Source organism: Monopterus albus, unplaced genomic scaffold (assembly GCF_001952655.1).
Source record: "Monopterus albus unplaced genomic scaffold, M_albus_1.0 scaffold274.1, whole genome shotgun sequence".
NCBI classification, from domain to species: domain Eukaryota; kingdom Metazoa; phylum Chordata; class Actinopteri; order Synbranchiformes; family Synbranchidae; genus Monopterus; species Monopterus albus.
The window spans coordinates 211,711-230,088 of NW_018128154.1; the positions used below are offsets into that span (position 1 = coordinate 211,711).

The 18,378-nt window shown below is 44.9% G+C and overlaps 3 protein-coding genes across 5 annotated transcripts in view; all 3 read left to right on the top strand.

The window, feature by feature from the left end:
• The first annotated feature begins 165 nt into the window (after nucleotides 1-165).
• On the top strand, nucleotides 166-3,733 carry wdr55 (WD repeat domain 55). Its single transcript, XM_020622179.1, has 4 exons — nucleotides 166-902; nucleotides 1,659-1,765; nucleotides 2,296-2,565; nucleotides 2,811-3,733. The coding sequence occupies exons 1-4, from the start codon at nucleotides 342-344 to the stop codon at nucleotides 3,136-3,138; spliced, it is 1,266 nt and encodes a 421-aa protein (XP_020477835.1). The 5' UTR covers nucleotides 166-341; the 3' UTR covers nucleotides 3,139-3,733.
• Nucleotides 3,734-4,027: 294 nt separating this feature from the next.
• Nucleotides 4,028-12,595, top strand: psip1b (PC4 and SFRS1 interacting protein 1b). The gene is made up of 13 exons (XM_020622215.1): nucleotides 4,028-4,132; nucleotides 5,028-5,176; nucleotides 5,274-5,338; nucleotides 5,431-5,566; nucleotides 6,641-7,033; nucleotides 7,474-7,531; nucleotides 7,779-8,074; nucleotides 8,121-9,320; nucleotides 9,422-9,528; nucleotides 9,605-10,835; nucleotides 11,392-11,493; nucleotides 12,002-12,233; nucleotides 12,503-12,595. The coding sequence occupies exons 2-13, from the start codon at nucleotides 5,093-5,095 to the stop codon at nucleotides 12,535-12,537; spliced, it is 3,939 nt and encodes a 1,312-aa protein (XP_020477871.1). The 5' UTR covers nucleotides 4,028-4,132; nucleotides 5,028-5,092; the 3' UTR covers nucleotides 12,538-12,595.
• Nucleotides 12,596-12,609: 14 nt separating this feature from the next.
• ttc39b (tetratricopeptide repeat domain 39B) overlaps nucleotides 12,610-18,378 on the top strand; it is a 22,466-nt gene continuing 16,697 nt past the window's right edge. Inside the window, exon 1 of one of the 3 annotated variants that reach the window (XM_020622169.1) lies at nucleotides 12,610-12,696. Coding sequence is in view for 2 of the 3 variants with exons in the window: in XM_020622167.1 (XP_020477823.1) it covers nucleotides 14,923-14,964 (42 nt within the window). In the remaining variant the exon portion in view is untranslated. Of the gene's footprint in view, nucleotides 12,697-14,597; nucleotides 14,965-18,378 lie in introns of those variants that run through there. The other 2 variants (XM_020622167.1, XM_020622170.1) reach the window with 2 other exon arrangements.

Genomic DNA, 18,378 nt, shown 5'->3' on the forward strand with positions numbered 1-18,378 from the left:
CGTGTAGGCTGCTTTACTTCCACTACATCTCAGAGAAACATGTGGCACTTTTTACTTGACTACATTTATCAGAAGTTATTTTGGAGATTGAGCTTTTATACAAACACTGTGAAAATCTTAGCAATTCATTTATTATTCAATCCCCAAAGTCTTGTTTTCCTAAAACGGGCTAAGTGGTGCGTTTCTGAAATGAAACGAGCTGATACTTGTTAGAAACACGTTGAAATGATTTGGGGAGAAATGTTGATTTCAGATACCACGTCAATTGGAGGGGGCGTCCAGCAGGGGGCGGTAGGAGCTGCTTTATTTCAGCCCAGAAGAAGAAAACAAATGAAAACAATATGGCAGCCTCCTCAGGACACGTTGAAACAGCGTCCGCGGGTCCAGATTCTCAAGAGTCGCACAAATCCGGAGCTCCAGAAACCACCAGAGACCCACAAGCCTCCGACTCAGACCTGGCAGATACAGAACCACAACCGGATCCCGATGAGGACGACGACGAGGTTGGAGGGGAGCCACCCGGACCGAAGATCCGAGAAACCCCGGGTGACATCCGACTGGAGGCGTCCGCCAACACGGTGGCGCTTCATCCGAGCCGGGACATCCTGGTGTGCGGGGATGTGGACGGGGACGTGTACGCCTTCTCCTACTCGTGTACGGAGGGGGACAACCGGGAGCTGTGGTCGTCCGGACACCACCTGAAGTCCTGCCGCCAGGTGCGCTTCTCCGCGGACGGGCTGAAGCTGTTCAGCGTGTCTCGGGACAAAGCCATCCACCTGCTGGACGTGGAGCGGGGACAGCTGGTCACCAGGATCCGAGGGGCGCACGAGAGTCCCATCAACAGCCTGCTGCTGGTGGACGAAAACATCCTGGCGACCGGAGACGACGGCGGAACCCTGAAGGTCCGGACAGGAAGTACCGTTAATTAAAACTGTGGTTGGTGGTTGGTGGTCCGAGCTGTTGTTGAGATCAGAGCTGGTCCGGTCCTTTGATGGACTAATCCGGTCTTCACATGGGGCTTGTTTCTCAAAGGGTAGCTGATCGTTTCCATGTCTAAAGGTGGTTTTGTTGACCCATGCTCGTCTTTAAAGTCCACGTTGGTGCTTTGATGGTCGTCTCTGGTCTAAGCCGGTCTTTAAAGGCATTAATGGTCTAGGGTAGTCTCTGACAGACTAAACTATTCCAACCTGATTTCCTGTCAGTGGTCTAAGATGTGCTTTATATGAGCCAAGCTGGTCTTTTGATGGTCTGAGCTGATGTTTGGGTGATCTAAAATGGCTCTGTCTTGGCCTAAGTCTCTTAAGAGCTAAGGTGGTCTTTAATGATCCAAGGGTTTGTTTGACAATCTAAACTGGTCACCCAGGTGTCCCCCAGCTCCATTCATCATTCAAATAGGTTGGTCAGACTGGTAACTCGGCCAACAGAAGGACAACCCCAGAACAAAACCTTTTCATGAACTTGGACAGCTACACTGCACCTGCACCGTTGAACCCTGTTTTCATGGTTAAAGCTGTTTTTGTTTCCTATTTGTCCTTTTACTTCTGGAGCACAACACAGTCTGCTGACATTTCTATTGAAGTGGACGTAGTGCTTCTTGGTTTCTAGTAGCTTCCTCCATTTAGTGTTTTTCCTGTGTGTGTCTGTCTGTCTTTCTGCAGGTGTGGGATATGAGGAGGGGGGAGGCCATCATGGATCTGAAACACCACGAGGATTACATCAGCGATATCACTGTGGACCAGGCCAAGAGGATCCTACTCACCACCAGGTGATAAAACAGTAGCATCCAAACAGGACATTGTTATTGAGTCCCAGTGTTATTCATATTTAAGTGATTTAGCATCTTTTAACCTATTAACCACAAACCATGTGGTCGTCACATCGTGACCAATTTTTGAGGCGTGCCTTCAGTTTTTTGATAGATTTTTGTTCGTCCTGGGTAGCGATTGAGTTAACTTTTATTTCAGTATAGGATGGAAATCACTGCACGGGGGCATTTACAGTGTTTTTCACAAATATATATGGATGTAATCAGGGTCTGTTTTACAGTGTTTTAAACCGAATCACTTCCTCTTGCTTCAACATCAGCAGCTTCAATATTGGCCGCCAAACAGCAAACACTTCATGAAAGACCCACATTCAGGCTCGGTTGTTGATGGCCTTCTCAGTTAGCTCATGCTTACAATGCTGATCAGCCACCGTGTCTCAAACCTTGCATTGCAGAGTGACCTTGAACACACCACCAAGCAGGCTGTTTTTAATCCAAGCTCTAATTTGATTTGCTGTAATCTGATGCAGTGGTGATGGGACCATGGGTGTCTTCAACATCAAGAGGCGGCGGTTTGAGCTGCTGTCTGAGTATCAGAGCGGTGATCTGACCTCCGTGGCTCTGATGAAGCGGGGCAGGAAGGTGGTTTGTGGCTCCAGTGAGGGGACCATTTATATCTTCAACTGGAACGGCTTCGGAGCCACCAGTGACCGCTTCGCCATCAAAGCCGAGTCGGTGGATTGCATCGTCCCCATCACTGACAACATCATGTGCACTGCTTCCATGGACGGGTACATTCGGTGAGTTAGGTTACCTTCAGCTACCTTTGGTTTTTAAGAGCTTACCCTCAGGGTCCATGGATGGACCAGTTAACCTGGTCGTTGGTGGACAAATTGATGAGGTTACCAACACCTGGCCATTTACCTTCTGAAGGTGATTTCTTTGTTATATCTTGTCCTTGTTATCTACCGTTAGATTCCCATTAGTCAGCCAGCGTTTCTTACCCCATATCATGTTACAACATCTTCTGTCTGTTCTCAACCAGAGCCATCAACCTCCTTCCTAACCGGGTCATCGGCTGCATCGGGCAGCACGTCAGTGAACCCATCGAAGAGCTCGCCAAGTCCTGGGACTCCCGTTTCCTGGTCAGCTGTGCACATGACCAGCTCATCAAGTTCTGGGACATTTCCAGTTTATACAGCATGACTGTCAACGAGTATCGCAAGAGGAAGAAGAAAGACGGCCGAATGAAGTCTCTTACCAAGAAAGCCCTCGGAGACAATGACTTCTTCTCAGGACTTGTAGAGGAAACGGAGAAAAAGGAGGAAAAAGAGGAGGAGGAAGAGGATGACAGTGACAGTGGCAGTGATTAAAAAGCTGTTTAACTTTGGACACTTTAGTTCTAAATATGTGCAAAGACATCTGCTGTCTGGCCGAGGCTTTATGCAAAGTGCCTTATGCTGTCTGGAGTAGAAATGTTATTAAAGGTGGCACTATGGCAAACATTAGCAGGTGCTGGACCTCTGAGCTTGGAAGTTACTGTAGATAATGGCCTTGAAACTAATGGAAATATGAGGTTAAAACACAAATGTGGGGCATGATCAAAGAATGTCCCAGAAGAGTACTTTTTCCTTAAAAAAGATGTCTCCAGAGGGTCTTGATGAACAAAATGTAAAAACAAATGAGACACTAAAATGCTGGGAAACAACTATTATAGTGGAAGGACTGGCTATGGAACCTCAGTGCTTTCTGACAAAGCTTCTGACAACTTTAAGTACTGCAAACTGCAATAGAAGGTGTGGTCACATTTACCTTTGACAGTTCATAAGTGAAATCCACATTTTGCCAAGTATTGGTTCTCTTGACCATGTTTGAGAAATGTGACTACTTTCAAAAATAAATTTACCACAGAAAGTTTCTCAAATAAAAAAAAAAATCTTGCTTTTATATCAGTACCAACACTCGAACATTTTATTGACTAAATTCTAAAGATACCAGGAAGGGGGAACGATGTTCTGTTGTTTTTAGCCTGTAAGATAGCTGCCATCTATCCATTAAATTCTGGGTAAATATTTTCAAAGATTTACTTGAATTAATTTAAATTAATCGAATAAAAATATGTGGCGCATTTAAAATTACAATAATAGTTTTGCTGCTTCACCATTAATATACTTTTCCCTAAGATGGTACAGTCCCGGCCCCGCTCTGATTAGTACAGTCCAACCCCGGCGGGAACTCCAAAGGTCACATGATAAGATCATGGCGGCGAGTGGGAACGCGTAGCTTAGGAACAAGAAGTGTCCGGTTGTAGCGACTACATACTGATTCTTTTTTCTATGTTTTTAGAGGCTCGGTGTCCGGTGTTTGGTAAGTACGCGTATTATTGACCTGACAAGTGAACGAATGGCCCGATTAGCGCAGAGCTAAGGTTTTAATCCTCCCGTGAGAGCGGGTGAGCAGCTAGCTGTAGTTAGCCTCTGTGCTAACATGCCTGTATTTGTAAACACAAAGTGAATATGTTGCTAAAAACGTAAACTACAGATAAAGTTATTGTAAAACGGTTCAGTTCACACCGATGGTTCAACGCTTCATGGGCTTTCAAACTGTAGAAAGAGAAGCAAACGTCCTGTTTTCACTTTAGTTTTGGTTGTAAAATTGAGGGATGTACTAGTGATATTGTCAGAGAGCACGGCGTTAGCAACAAAGGGTGAAAACAGTAGTTTTAACAGTAATGCTCCAAATTCACAAGCCACTCAAATAAAACACATGTGTAACGGTCATAAGTGTTGAAGTAGGTCGTTTAACAAAACAGTAACGCTTGTTACTGCTGGACGTGGTAAAAGTACGTTTTGCATTTTAGATGCATTTTGTGTTTCAGATGAATTTATTGTACATTACATTATGCTTCGTTGTGTGTGATAGCTTTATTGATTAACCTAAGTATTGTTTAGTCTATGAAGCAGTGTCTTGGTTTGTTCTATCACAAGTCCAACTACCTCCAAATATTCAGTTTACCATGACAAAGACGAGCATCTTGGTTCCTTAATGTATTATACCTCCACCTCATGATGGTAACCATTAACGATGACTCTTCACCTACTTAGAGCAGCCATATTGTAACTGTGTTAGTAAAATTCAAGGCCACACATCAACATGAACAGACCTGAGAAGTATTTTTCAGACTTTACTGTGGCTTTATAAGGTCGTGACCTAGCACACTGATGGAGACTGAAGGCGTCCATGTCACCTGTGTTCTTGTCAGACTGTTCTCAGCCGCGTGTCCGAGGTTGCTGGTTCCATTCTGTGTTTGAGCCGTGAAGCAGCAGGATGCCAGGGAAAAGCGGTGACTGCTTCAAACCAGGAGACCTGGTGTTCGCCAAGATGAAGGGCTTCCCTCACTGGCCTGCCAGGGTACGGGTGCTACCGTGTATGGAATGTACATATGTTGATGCAGTTGTATAACTGTGTGCTCTGATGGATAATGTAACACTTCTGTGTGTGTGCTCAGATCTGTAAGTCAGAGGACAGCCACAAGAAGCGAGTCCCAGTCTTCTTCTTCGGGACCCATCAGATGTACGTGCACACAGCTGCCAACCAGTCTTATCATTTCTTTACCACATTGCCGACAGCGTTGGTTGAGCTGTGATGAATCTGTCTCTCCTCAGAGGTCACATCCCTCCACAGAACATCATTCCTTATGTGGGCAACAAGATGAAGTACGGCAGCGGCGTTCGCATCAGAGGCTTCGCTGAAGGCATGTGGGAGATCCAGAATACACCTGGTGTCGGGAGCAAACTCAAAGTCAGTCCTGAACTCTCTGACAGTATAGATATTATCTTGTGGATATGTTTCATATGTCACAGTCATAAGTTAATGTCTTTTCCCTTCAGTCTCCGGGCAGTAATTTATAATCTGTCATTAGAACTTTGTCGACTTGTGTTCTTTCTATATTTATGATGTATTAATTCTTTTCATTATCAGTTAATTGTTTAGTCTATAAAGTGTCAGAAAACAGAAGGATGTGACATCTTTGGTTTAGAAATCACATAAAACAAAACGATGATACTGGATTTTTGTCACTTTAATAAAGTGTCTTTTATGTAGTTATTTCACTGGATTAACTACAAACATCTAGACTAGGTATTTTTTAACCAATCTAAAGTTTCAAATGTAAAATATGGTTAATTACAATTGATTGCCACTTTATTAGGTACAGCTGTAAATTCTGATGTAATCCAGTGGCTCAGCTATGAATTTTATTTTATTTCATCAGTTTATTTTAGATGATGTTTAAAATGTTACTGAAACTTTAACTAATAAATAAGATAAATCTTTAAATTACTTATTTATACACAAGACTTTCAGGTTACAGTGATCTATAACTGTAGTTACACTGATACACCAGTAAAATACAATGTCAGTTATTTGTGTTCTGTCACAGTATTTAAAAAAAGTAAGGAATCTGTATCAAGATATAGTTTGAGAAGTTCCATCTTTTTGTCTGAGATTTTCACAATCCTAGTTTTCATTGTCGGTGTAGTTTTTACTGGTTCAGGAGGTAGAGCGGGGCGTCTCCTAACCAGAGGTTTGGTGGTTCGATTCCCACTTTCTCCAGTACACATGTTGAAGATTCATCGAGCAAAACGCTGAACCCCAGGTTGCCTCTGGTGGCTGTCCACCAGCATGAGCACAAACGAGTATGGAAGTGCCTTAAGTGTGCATCAGTGCAGAGAAAAGTGGGATACAAGTCAGTTTGTTAGATATAACTTAACGTCTTGTGCAGAAGCTGCAGGTTATTGGTATTTGGACATGATAAATGATTAACATTTGTCTGTTGTGTGTTGGATAACGTTTCTGCTTCTGTTTTTTCCTCAGACACCATCAAAGACCAGCACACAAACTACACCTCCTACACCAACATCCTCCACTAAAGCAGCGCCTGCTAAACAAACTAATGACAAAGCTAAAGATATGCCTGCTAAATCAGCCCCCAGTAAAGGTGCCCCTGCAGCAGCCGACAGTAAACCAGCTGCTGGCAGAAGTACTCCAAGCAAAGTTACAGCTAAAACAAAAGCTGCTGCTAAAACTCCTACAAGAGCTTCTTTAAGATCTGCTCCTCAGAAAGCCACGGAGTCCAAACAGAAAGATGTCGGTGCTCCAGAAATGACAACGGGAAATGCAGATTCAAAGGAAACAGCAAGCGGTGTGCCGCATACAGACAGGAGTACACCGGAGACTGCCACTGGTACTACTAGTGCAAACAAAGAGGTAAGAGGGTTCAGCTTTATTAATAGACTCCACCATATCCCATGACCCTCTCTGTCAGTACCACAAAGGAAAATTACTTTAGCCAAGCTTTAGTTAGCAACATATATTGTGAAAGCAGTGAAAATGGCTAGGAGATGCTTTATTCGTTGATAACAGCAGGTACCATAGGGCCAATAACGGCTTTCCCCCAAAGGTTAAGGCACAACATTAAATCATGATTCATTATGGACAGTTGAGTAAATCCACCCAGTTTTGTGAAGTCTTTTATTCAGGTGATTCCACCTGTTCACACCACTAGAGGAGGTTTCATTGTAATCGATCAGAAGATGAAAGTCAGGGCGGTGTAGACTCAGACGTGAGGTGGGCAGACGACTTGACGAAGAAGACGGGAGAACTGTTTGGAGTCCGAGCAGTAACTCTTGGTTTGTTTGTTTCCCTAGGCTGATGCTGAGCCACGCAGGAAGAGGCTCCCCGCTGGTCCTGCTGAGCCCGCTCCAGGTAACGCATGGTGCACGTGCTGTTACTACTCAGTTGTCTTCAGCATAAATTCCACTCGTACTCCAGCCAACAGCTGTTTCAGTAATTGACTGTTATGAAAACGGGCTGGGATGGCTGGTTACTGACCACTTTATTGAAAAACCCAGGGCGAGCTTCTTTTATGATCAGTTTTTACCAACTGAGTGTTGCAGCACTAAATTCCACCAACATTCACCACAAACCGTCTGGTCTCTTGTTTTCCCAACAGCCAGTAAGAAGTTGAAGACGAGAGCAACAACACAGGCTCGGATACAAACATCCCAGAACGACAGAGGACAGGAAGAACCGAAGGAAGAGAAGAAGCCATCTGAGAGCCAGGGAGTCAAGAGGAAGAGAGAAGAGAAGGAGACAGCAAAGAAGATGACAGAGGAGATAAGAGAGGAGCAGGAGTCATCAGAGAGCCGAAGAATGAAAAGAAAGGAAGAGGAGGAAGGGAAGCAGAAGAAAACAGGCCAAGATGAAGGTGTGGAAGACAAGAAAGACATGACGACAAAAGAGAAAGAGGAGGAGAAGCCGAGAAGACAAGAAAGACATGACAAAAGAGAAAGAGGAGGAGAAGCCGGCAGAAAGCCAAAGGAGGAAGACTAGGAAAGCTGAGGAGGAGAAAACCAAACAGGATGGGAAAGAAGGAAACAAAGAGGAGAGGATGAGAAGAGAAGCAAAGTTAGACAGTGAAGGAACAAAGAGGACGAGAGAAAAGGAGGCACAGGAGAACAGGAAGCAGGAAGTTACAGAAGGGAAGAAAGAAGTGACGAGAAGAGGGGAGAGCCAAAGAGCAAAGAGGAAGAGAGATGAGAAGGAGGTGCAGAAGAAAACACAGCAACATGAAGGTGTGGAAGGGAAGAAAGAAGAAGTAAAGGAGATGACAACTGGAGGAAAATCAGAGACTGCAAGGACAAGGAGAGACAAGGAGGAGGAAACAAAGGACGCAGGTGAGGAAGGAAAGACAGAAGAAGTAAAGAAGGAGATGACAACTGGAGGAAAATCAGAGACTGCAAGGACAAGGAGAGACAAGGAGGAGGAAACAAAGGACGCAGGTGAGGAAGGAAAGACAGAAGAAGTAAAGAAGGAGATGACAACTGGAGGAAAATCAGAGACTGCAAGGACAAGGAGAGACAAGGAGGAGGAAACAAAGGACGCAGGTGAGGAAGGAAAGACAGAAGAAGTAAAGAAGGAGATGACAACTGGAGGAAAATCAGAGACTGCAAGGACAAGGAGAGACAAGGAGGAGGAAACAAAGGACGCAGGTGAGGAAGGAAAGACAGAAGAAGTAAAGAAGGAGATGACAACTGGAGGAAAATCAGAGACTGCAAGGACAAGGAGAGACAAGGAGGAGGAAACAAAGGACGCAGGTGAGGAAGGAAAGACAGAAGAAGTAAAGAAGGAGATGACAACTGGAGGAAAATCAGAGACTGCAAGGACAAGGAGAGACAAGGAGGAGGAAACAAAGGACGCAGGTGAGGAAGGAAAGACAGAAGAAGTAAAGAAGGAGATGACAACTGGAGGAAAATCAGAGACTGCAAGGACAAGGAGAGACAAGGAGGAGGAAACAAAGGACGCAGGTGAGGAAGGAAAGACAGAAGAAGTAAAGAAGGAGATGACAACTGGAGGAAAATCAGAGACTGCAAGGACAAGGAGAGACAAGGAGGAGGAAACAAAGGACACAAGTGAGGAAGGAAAGAAAGAAGAGACAAAACAGAAGATGACAGAGGAAAAGAAGAAGAAAGAAGGCAGTTCTGTGGATGAAGAGGTAAAGCTGCTTGTGATCTTTATTGCATTTACACCCAAACACTGGTGCAGAAGGTTAAAATGACATATTCACCATCTAAATCTTTTTTCTCCCATGTGCAGCGACAGCGCCACCTGGCAGCCAAGAAGGACCGTTTGTTGAAATCTCTACTAGGTCTGCTGAAGTCCGGGAGAGGAGTGAGGAGGAGGGAGGCGACGAAGAGCACTCCGTAAGACCATCACATGCACAGGCTTGGATCTGCTAAAGAGTTGAGTTAAGTGCTAAATGTCTATTTTTACTTACAGGAAAGCTTGCAGTGCAGTGAAGAAGAACACGGAGGTCAAAAAGAGAGGAAGTGTGAAGACAGAGAGAGAATCATCTGTCAGCAGCAGTAAATCAGGAACCAAGGCCTCCACCAAGAAGATGGCTGGCAAGAAAAGGAGAGAGAAGGAAGGCAAGAACGATTCCAAAGAGAAAGAAGGTGCTAAGGAGGAAAGACGGGGTGAGGGGAAGCTGTCCAGCCAGAAGATGACAGGGGAGGGAAAAAAGGATGAACTGAAGAAAACAGAAAAAACAAACCAGAGCAACAAGACCACGAGTAAAGCACCAGATGACATGAAGACAAAAGAAAAGGAGAGCGGGCAGAAGAACAAAGACAAGATGAAGACCGAGGCAGAGAAAGGAGAAGAGGAGAGGAGCGCCGAAGCAAAGCAGCCGAAAGACGAAGAAAAGAAGGACGACAGAAAAATCATTGGAAAAATTGTGAAAGCGTCGGCCACACAGGGAACTAAGGTCCAACTGAAGACGATGATGGGAGGAATGACGATGGCGGCAGAGCAAAAGAAGACGGAAGAAAAGGTGGGCAGCCTAAACAAGGTAGAAGAGGAGAAGAAGAAAAGTTCAGAAAAAGTGAAGGAGACCGAGAGAGAGAAGAAACCTGAAGAGAGAAATCTGGAAAGAAGCTCGGATAAGGAGAGGAAATCTGAACGAACGAGGGCAGTGATAGAGGACAAAAAAGACAAGAGCGCAAAGGAGAAGAAGAGCCAGGAGCAGAAGAAATGTGAGGAAGATGAGGTGACAGCAAAAAAGGCTGAAGAGGAGAAAAAGGCACAGAAGGTAACAGCAAAATTGCAAGAGAAGAAGAGTGAAATGGAGGTGGAGAAAATTAAAGCGGGACAAAAGAAGAAGGAGAAAAAGAGTGAGAAACCTGACAAAGACTCACAGGGAAAGAAAGACGGCAACACTACGACAGACAAAACAAAAAAAACTGAGCCGGTGCAAGAGCGCAGCAAAGATACGAAACCTCAGAAGAAGAGTGACAAGACGACAGACACACCACGAGCAGAGGCTAAGTCGGAGGAACAGGGGAAGGTGGGCAACACAAGCACAGAAGAAGCAAGTACTACAAAGTGCGATCCCTCAGATGGAGGGAAGGCGGAGCCAAGGCAGCAGAAGAGTTCGACTATGACGCTGACGGACTCGACGCTGCACAGAATCCACGGAGACATCAGGATTGCACTCAAGACCGACAACCCTGTAAGACATCCTGCTTTACTACAATACTCTACTGTGTAAACATGTCTAAACATGTTGTGACCAGTTATCACCAGCTCGTTGAACTTTGAACCTGGTCTCTGGGTCTGTCCCCTGTCCACCCAGCGGACAGACCCAGAGACCAGCCGCTTGAACATAGTGGAGCTTTAGCAGCTACAGAGCTAGAGGTTTCCCTCAGCACCTGGTGGAGAGCGGCTATTAGACTTGGATTCATCAGCGCTCTCTTGATTATGTCGTCTTTCAGCATCCTCTTCTTCTGTGGTGTTTTAATGGCACCTGACTGGACAATTAGCATCATCAGCTATTGATCTCAGTGAAGCAGCTCCTCTGTGCCAAACGGTAGGGGGTGGAAGCATCTGCAGATTTTCTCAATTTAGTTAAAAGGTGCACTAGACCTGGACTTTAGATGCTGCTGGGTCTCAGTACCGCCTGACGGAGCTGCCAGCACGACTGCAGCCGCTCGTGGACCTCTGAAACTAACAAAGTCTGAACTGTCAGTCTTCACGTGTCTGGTTCTTTTTGTCTTTATTTCTTGCAGGACATCAGTAAGTGTCTGGCGGCGTTGGATCAGCTCAATATGGTTTATGTGACGTCTCAACACATTCAGAGACACAGCGAGCTTGTTGCAACACTGGGAAAGGTACACAAACAAAGAACGTCCTTATGTGTGTGCCTAGTTATCGAACCTTTCATCAAGTCGTTTGTGGTTCAGGTGATAGCTGCAGTTCTACATCCCCGTCTCTATCACGATGCAGCCTAAGAGCTGTGTTAGCTTAGCTGTCTGTGTCAGAAGGGCGTGACCCTGTAAACATCTACAAACAACCTTAGCCACAGGTAGAAACCACGGATCGTAAAACTCTAAACTGTCATCCCCGACACTTCACTTTTTGCTGCTGTAGAGCCAGGACTCGCTAGCCAGCTAACGCTAGCTTCAGACTGGAGGCTGCATTTTGCACAGTTTTGTCCCAACCAGGTATCCATAGTTCACACTGTAGCTTCAGGAAGCAGGACGGGAGGGGCAAAGAGAGGGGAGTGGTTTATGGCGTCCATTTGTTTTGAGGCTCACTTGATCCTCTAGAGGCTGACAAGACGTTAGGCAGAGGAGCTTTAATATATGAATGTGTGTGTGTGTGTGTGTGTGTGTATAGATCCGTAACTACAGAGCGAACCAGGCCGTCATGTACAAGGCCTCCATGCTGTACAACCGCTTCAAAAACGCCTTCCTGGTGGGGGAGGGCGAGGAGGTGGTGAGTGCCACCTTTCTGCGCTCCCTGCTGGAGGAGAAGGAGAGGGAGGAGGCGCAGAGGGTGGAGCGCTGCAGGGAGAGGCTGAGGAGGACTGACGGAGGGGAGGAAGAGGAGGCGGAGCAGAGAACAGAAGGTACAGACGTTAGTAAGAATGACTGTGGTCTGAAAGTCGTACCACAAACCGTGTTCGTTAAACACCTGATTGTCAGTCGGACTGTTTTTATTACTAAGCAGCTCAACGTCGCCTCACGGGCTGTTGGCTGATGTGACGCCGCCTTCAGCGGAAATACCAGAATGTGTTCAATTAAATAATTTAATAATCCTATTACTATTTGATCAGAATCGTCCAATTGGCAGCCTCATTTTGTTTGTATTTATATACTGTCCCCCCCCCCTCCACAGCTCCAGTGGACTCTTCCTGCAGCAGCCTGGGCTGAACCATCTCTCTGCTGGGGGGTGTGCCCCTGAACCAGCCCCCCACAGTGGACAGCGTTTACCTCGTCACACAGCAGTGTGTCCCCTTTACAGCTGCAGTTATTTATCTCTGTTCACAAATCAGTGGATGCTCTTTAAGCTGAGGCGTAGAGAGCATCAGGGTGAGTCGCACCTGAACAGGTACAGCAGGTCTGGATGAGCCTCACTTACTGCTGGTTGATGTGCTAACTTCTGTTTAGTGCAGTTCATGTTATTTTAAATAGATTATGTACTGACTCCAGAGCAGTGTTTAACTCACTTCCACTAATACACTAGTTTGTAATTTATATTTTGGCTTTTCCTTTATCAAACCAGTCACCTGAGCATTATGTACCTTATGTCCTGACCCGACCTTAGCTGCCTTTAATCCAACTTTAGGCTACCCCTGAAACTGTAACACTAGCCCAAACTCAGGAAGGCGGGAACCTGGACAGACTGGTAAGCAGTTAGGGGAGTGAGATTCTTCCTGTCATTTAGGTGAAATGTACCTTTAAGCCCTCAACATAACCTTAAGCTTCCTGTGCTAAGCCTGTCTGCTGTTCGGAGAGGGGCCTTCGATTACTTTTCCTTTTTTGGAAATGATTCAGCAGCAGTACTTCTGGCCCTCAGTTGTTACTAAGAACCATTTTAAAGGTGCTCTGTGTGATTTCACATCATAACTATGTTTATCTTGTTAACGGATAGCGGTGTGCGATGGGCCGATGGGAAATGGGGGGGTTTTCTTGCCCATCAGACTGATCTTCAAGCCCTCGCAGCCATTTTAAACTTTAAATTAAAGCATTATGCCGCCTGTGGAGAACTCGCCCAGCACATCTTTCACTTTGTACAGAGAAGTTGAATTCTGTCTTTTATTGTGACGCAGTAAGATGTTTTTATTAAACTTGTGTGTGGTTGTTGCAGTAGTTCTCCAGGTGGCTGTCACTGTCATGTAAACATGTCGTTCTTACTCAGACATTTTAAAACGAGACTCGTACTCACCTGATGTGTTGTTTCCAGTCACGTTATTCCACTAACGTAGAGTTTGACCAAGTGAACAGTCTATTACAGAAAGCTATAAACTGGATAAACTTGTTTTTCCCCCCAACTTTTATTTGCAAGGGACCATGTACTGAACAATATTCAACGTGAATGCAAAGCTTGATTTAAAGATCCTGTGGACATGCACATTAAAACCGTTTTCAGATAAATTAGCAGTTTGACAAGAATGAAGTAACTTTATAGGAACATTTCTCTTTGAGACGCAGTTTTTTATGTTGAAATCTTCAAATGTGCTTTGTGTAAAACTACAGATTTTATGATCATGATAAATGACTTTTCCTTTAAAGTTTCAGTGATTATATCATTTTAAAGCCCAAACTCAGTCGTTTAGACGCATTGCTGAACTATTGCAAAGGTTTAATTTTTAATTTCTCCTTTATTCTCAAAGTACTTTTCTCTGAAACTTTCTTTTTTAAAATGTGTTGCATATATTTTTATACCATGAATTCTTGGCTGTACCAGATTCTACCAGTCTACAATTTAAAATGAGTAGTGTGTGTGGCTCCAGTGTTTTGGTTGGGTTGTTCCTCTATTATAATAATAATAATAATAATGTCTAGACTTTGTAAATATAGTGAGACCACCTTTGTTGTCATCTGGCCCTATACAAGCTAAATTAAATAGAAACTGAAAAGTATGACTTGATTATAAAGTTGCACAGTTTTTTCCAACGTTACATTTTCTGGTAAACTGTTTTTGTTAAATTTTAAAATGAAGGCTTTATTTAAAATGGCAGCTTTTCCGTGTAGGACTTGTTGCATGAGAGCGTTTTAGTTCAAACCCGGTTTTCATTGTGAGATGAGTCTTTTCACACAGAATTCGGCTCCAGTTTCATTAAAAGACTTGTTGATTTTACTTAAGGTTTGATTTAACAAAGTGGTTCTTTGAGAGGAAACCTGTGATGATGATGATGATGATGATGATGATGATGTGAAGTGACGATCAGGTTGTTTTTCCGCTTGCATTGCGGTGTAAAACCACTTTTCCCGTTAAATCCGTGCGGTGCGCACCGTGCGGTGCGCCAGCCCTGATCCGCGCTGTCCTTCAGAGGCTGCGCGCTCTCGGTCCGGGGCGGAGAAACGGAAACTCGGGGGGTGTGTTTTCTGTCAGCGGCTTGGACGTAGACGGTTTGTCACAGAGGACGGCGGACGCTCGAGAGCAGCACGACCCGGAATCTCCAAACCAGCGCCAGTGTCGACGGGAGATACACGGGACGACGATAAACGTGAAGCAGCGGCGTGCGGCCGACATGAGATCGTGGTTCTCCGGGTAGCAGCGGACCTGACGGAGGACGGGCACAGGGCACCGACATGGCCCACGTAGGCAACGGAGCGGCCGCCGAGGAGGAGGAGGTGGGACTCGCACCGATGCATGTCGCCCGGATGTTTCCATAGGTGTCCGCGCCAGTAGCGTGTGTATCGGCCGGTACTTGGGGTTAAGGGGAACCAACACATTCGTGTTTGTAGTTTATTGGCGGTGCTCGGTTTGTGTTCACACATTACTGTAGTGATCCTACAGTAGTGACCCAGTAATGTCCAGGCTGGTACTTCCTCTGGCCTCTGCCACACACATCCTACGGTGTTGTCTACGGTATGATGTGGTCAGTGTGGTCCCAGTCAGTCTGGGCTGCTTCCATGGTTGTGTTACTGTGTTCCTATAGTGAACTAATCCCTCCTTACATCCTTGTTCTCCATGGTAATGCTTCAGCATTCCTTTCCAAACATGCCTGATGCACAAACTGCCTTTCATCCACATGTTCAGGAGGCGTAAGGAGACAATATTCTACTTTAGAGTCTTATGTGGCCTCTTGGTCTGCAGTCATTTACACCACTAAAGAATTCTACTTTTATCCCCATGTGTTGTTGAGGTGCCTTGTGTCTGGTGTTATCACCTTAGTGTTTCTCCAGTGTTTCTATGGTGATGTTACTGTGTTTGTCTTACTACTGGATCGTATTTATTGTCCTCAGTCCTCAGTTTACAGTGCACAGTATACTGTGTGTGTTGCTCAGTACTGATTTAACTTAGAGCTTTTCTAAGAGTGGCTCTATAGGTATAATGTGGTCATAAAGTCCAGTGGATTAAGACCTGAGCCCTGCTTCTGGCTGATGTTTGTCCCTGCTTTGTCAGACTATCACCAGTAGAACAATAAGCTGTTGGTGTGGGCCGTCGGCAGCGTACCCACGGATGTACAGGAAACTATCACTGAATCACTGTGGTGCTGAGGAAAACTGAAAAGCTTGATGATTCTCAGGCAGGTTCTGCAGTTGTGAGGAGCATTTTTGTTTCAGATTGCTGAGTGGATTCCTAGATGTTTGTTCTGGATGATGATGATTTCCTTGTGACCTGGTTTGACCGATGATTCAGAATGTTGGTTTTGAGGGACATTGGCAGCAGGTTGGTGCCATTTGTTTAAGGGCATGACAGGTCACATGTAGTTACCTAAGCTTGTTTTGTCTAATTGTCCTCATATTTTACATTCAGCTAAATTTGTGTGTTCAGTCAATTAGCAAACAGCAAACCTGTTCCTCAGTTGACAGAGGGCGAAGAGTTGGCTGAGTTTTTGGGCAGAAGCAGCTTAATCCAGTTAAGTATACAGAATAATGTTGCTCTTTTAACTTCTATATATTTGATGTATTTATTTATTTATTCTGTGCCTATGTTGTGCACATCGGGGCCATTGAGCTGGAGTCCTTGTATTTTTTAAATACTTGATGTGGGGTGACTGTGGTTCAGTGGGTAGAGCAGCTGTTTCCCAACTGGAGGGTCGGAGGTTCGAATCTTGGTGCCTGCAGTCCACGTGTCCTTGGGCAAGACACTGAACCCCCCCGTTGCCCCCCGATGGTTAGAGCCATCGGTTGAGGTGGTGCCGCAGATGGCTGCCATCGGTTCTGTACCTGAAACAAATTCCTTGTGTGTAACATGCTTGGCCAATAAAGGTGATTATTATCATAAAGTTTATGCTTTTATCTGCCATCTTGCATCTCTGTGTCACATCAGTCAAATATGCATATTTTTTTGGGTTTTCACTCTAGAAGGTGCCTGTTTTGTCGTTCTCCCAGGGTTGTGCAGTACTTCCTGGTTTAGCCCAGGTGAGCTCTAAGTGGTGATGCCATCTCACGTGTGTGGCCTCATGTAAATAGCAGATCTGATTTCAGCCTCAGGCTGCCTCCTGCACAACACACACAGGAAGTTGGAGGATAATATGAGATCTGCTTCCCAAAGCTGGAACCATGTTACATTTTTTTCTAATCTGAAATCCAAATTAAGGAGCTCAAAATGCCAGTAACCACAGGACAGTGATCGCTGGAGAAATCCTGCGTGGTTATGTAATGCACAGTGAGCCGGCAGGGTTCATTTTTAACCTTTGTTTCCATTCAAGCCTGATGCTCCACCTGGTTCCACCCTGGTTCACTGTGTTCAAACTGGGAGTGCTCCAGTACCAGAACTCCTGTCTGGGAGAGGTTCAACGCCCTTATTAGGTTTTAGGGGGGTCTGAGAGATCCTTCAAGGAGGCTTTTTTTTTTTTGTAAAGTAGAAGAAAAAGCTTTATTTTATTGTCATTGTAACATTGTGACACGTACAATGAAATTTTGTTTGGAGCCAAGGGCCCGGGCCACTGCATGCATATGCGCCGCCATCACGGGCAACTTGGGGGGTTCAGTGTCTTGCCCAAGGACACTTCAACATGTGGTCTGCAGGCACCGAGATTCAAACCCTCACCCTTCCGGTTGGGAGGTGACTGCTCTACCCCCTGCACCATGGTCGCTGCCAACTAAGATGTTGCAAAAGTCGCCTTAAAGAATCTTCAGGGTTCTGAGGGGTTCTTGGGATTTTAGAAGGGTTTATAGATCCCTGTGATTGTCCTGTGTGTTTCAAGAAGTTCCTAAAGGTTTAGGATTTTAAGGGGATTCAGACGTCTTTGTGGAAGTCCAAGAAATCCAAAAGGGTATTGAGGTTTTGGATACCTCTGTAGAAGTTTTAGGGGGTTGTAACAGGGTCCCAGGGGAAGGGTTCACAATGACTTTATTGGGAAGTGCACGTGTCAAACTCAAGGCCCACGGGCCATATCCGGCCTGCGAGATCATTTTATATATCTTGTTTTTAATATCACCGGTAACATACAAACTACAAATCCCATAATGCAGCTCAACAGCTGCCTTACCAAACGATAGACTACCTGCGATCATTCCTGCATCAATTACATCAGATCAATCAAGCGTCTGTTGATGTATACAACCCTAATTTCAAGTCAAAGCTAGCCCCTAACAATGGCCAAGAGAAAAGTAGATTCTGAAAACAGAGCCTTTCTAAACCGGTGGGAGGCTGAGTATATGTTTACTGACATTGTCGGTAAACCTGTGTGTCTTATTTGTGGAGCTAATGTGGCTGTAATTAAGGAATATAACCTAAGACGGCACTACGAGACAAAACATCAGGACAAGCTGAAAAACGTGAATGCAGACAAAAAGCAGGCGTTTGTAATTGTAAGGCTTAGCAGAAATAGGGTTGGTGATTTTAAGTTCAAGTTGATTTATTTTGGAATAATATTGTATCCTGTCTGTTTCGTTTCATATTTATGTTCAAATGTTTATGTAACCCTCTTTGCTAGTGTTACAAATTGTCTAGTACTTTCCTGTGACCAGTAACTATGGTACAGGGGATTTTTTTTCCAACTACAAAGGCCAGTACAAGAGGGAGTTTCTCTGATCAGAATCTTCCAGATTCGTGGGAGCCAAGAGATGAATAACTACAGTGAAACAACCAAC

Excerpts from the sequence above, each read along its gene's own strand:
- wdr55 (XM_020622179.1), top strand. The coding sequence starts at position 342 with ATGGCAGCCTCCTCAGGACACGTTGAAACAGCGTCCGCGGGTCCAGAT. Across the intron at positions 1,766-2,295 it reads AGGATCCTACTCACCACCAG|TGGTGATGGGACCATGGGTG; the intron begins GTGATAAAACAG and ends AATCTGATGCAG. Across the intron at positions 2,566-2,810 it reads TCCATGGACGGGTACATTCG|AGCCATCAACCTCCTTCCTA; the intron begins GTGAGTTAGGTT and ends GTTCTCAACCAG.
- psip1b (XM_020622215.1), top strand. The coding sequence starts at position 5,093 with ATGCCAGGGAAAAGCGGTGACTGCTTCAAACCAGGAGACCTGGTGTTC. Across the intron at positions 7,532-7,778 it reads TCCTGCTGAGCCCGCTCCAG|CCAGTAAGAAGTTGAAGACG; the intron begins GTAACGCATGGT and ends TTTTCCCAACAG. Across the intron at positions 9,529-9,604 it reads GAGGCGACGAAGAGCACTCC|GAAAGCTTGCAGTGCAGTGA; the intron begins GTAAGACCATCA and ends TTTTACTTACAG.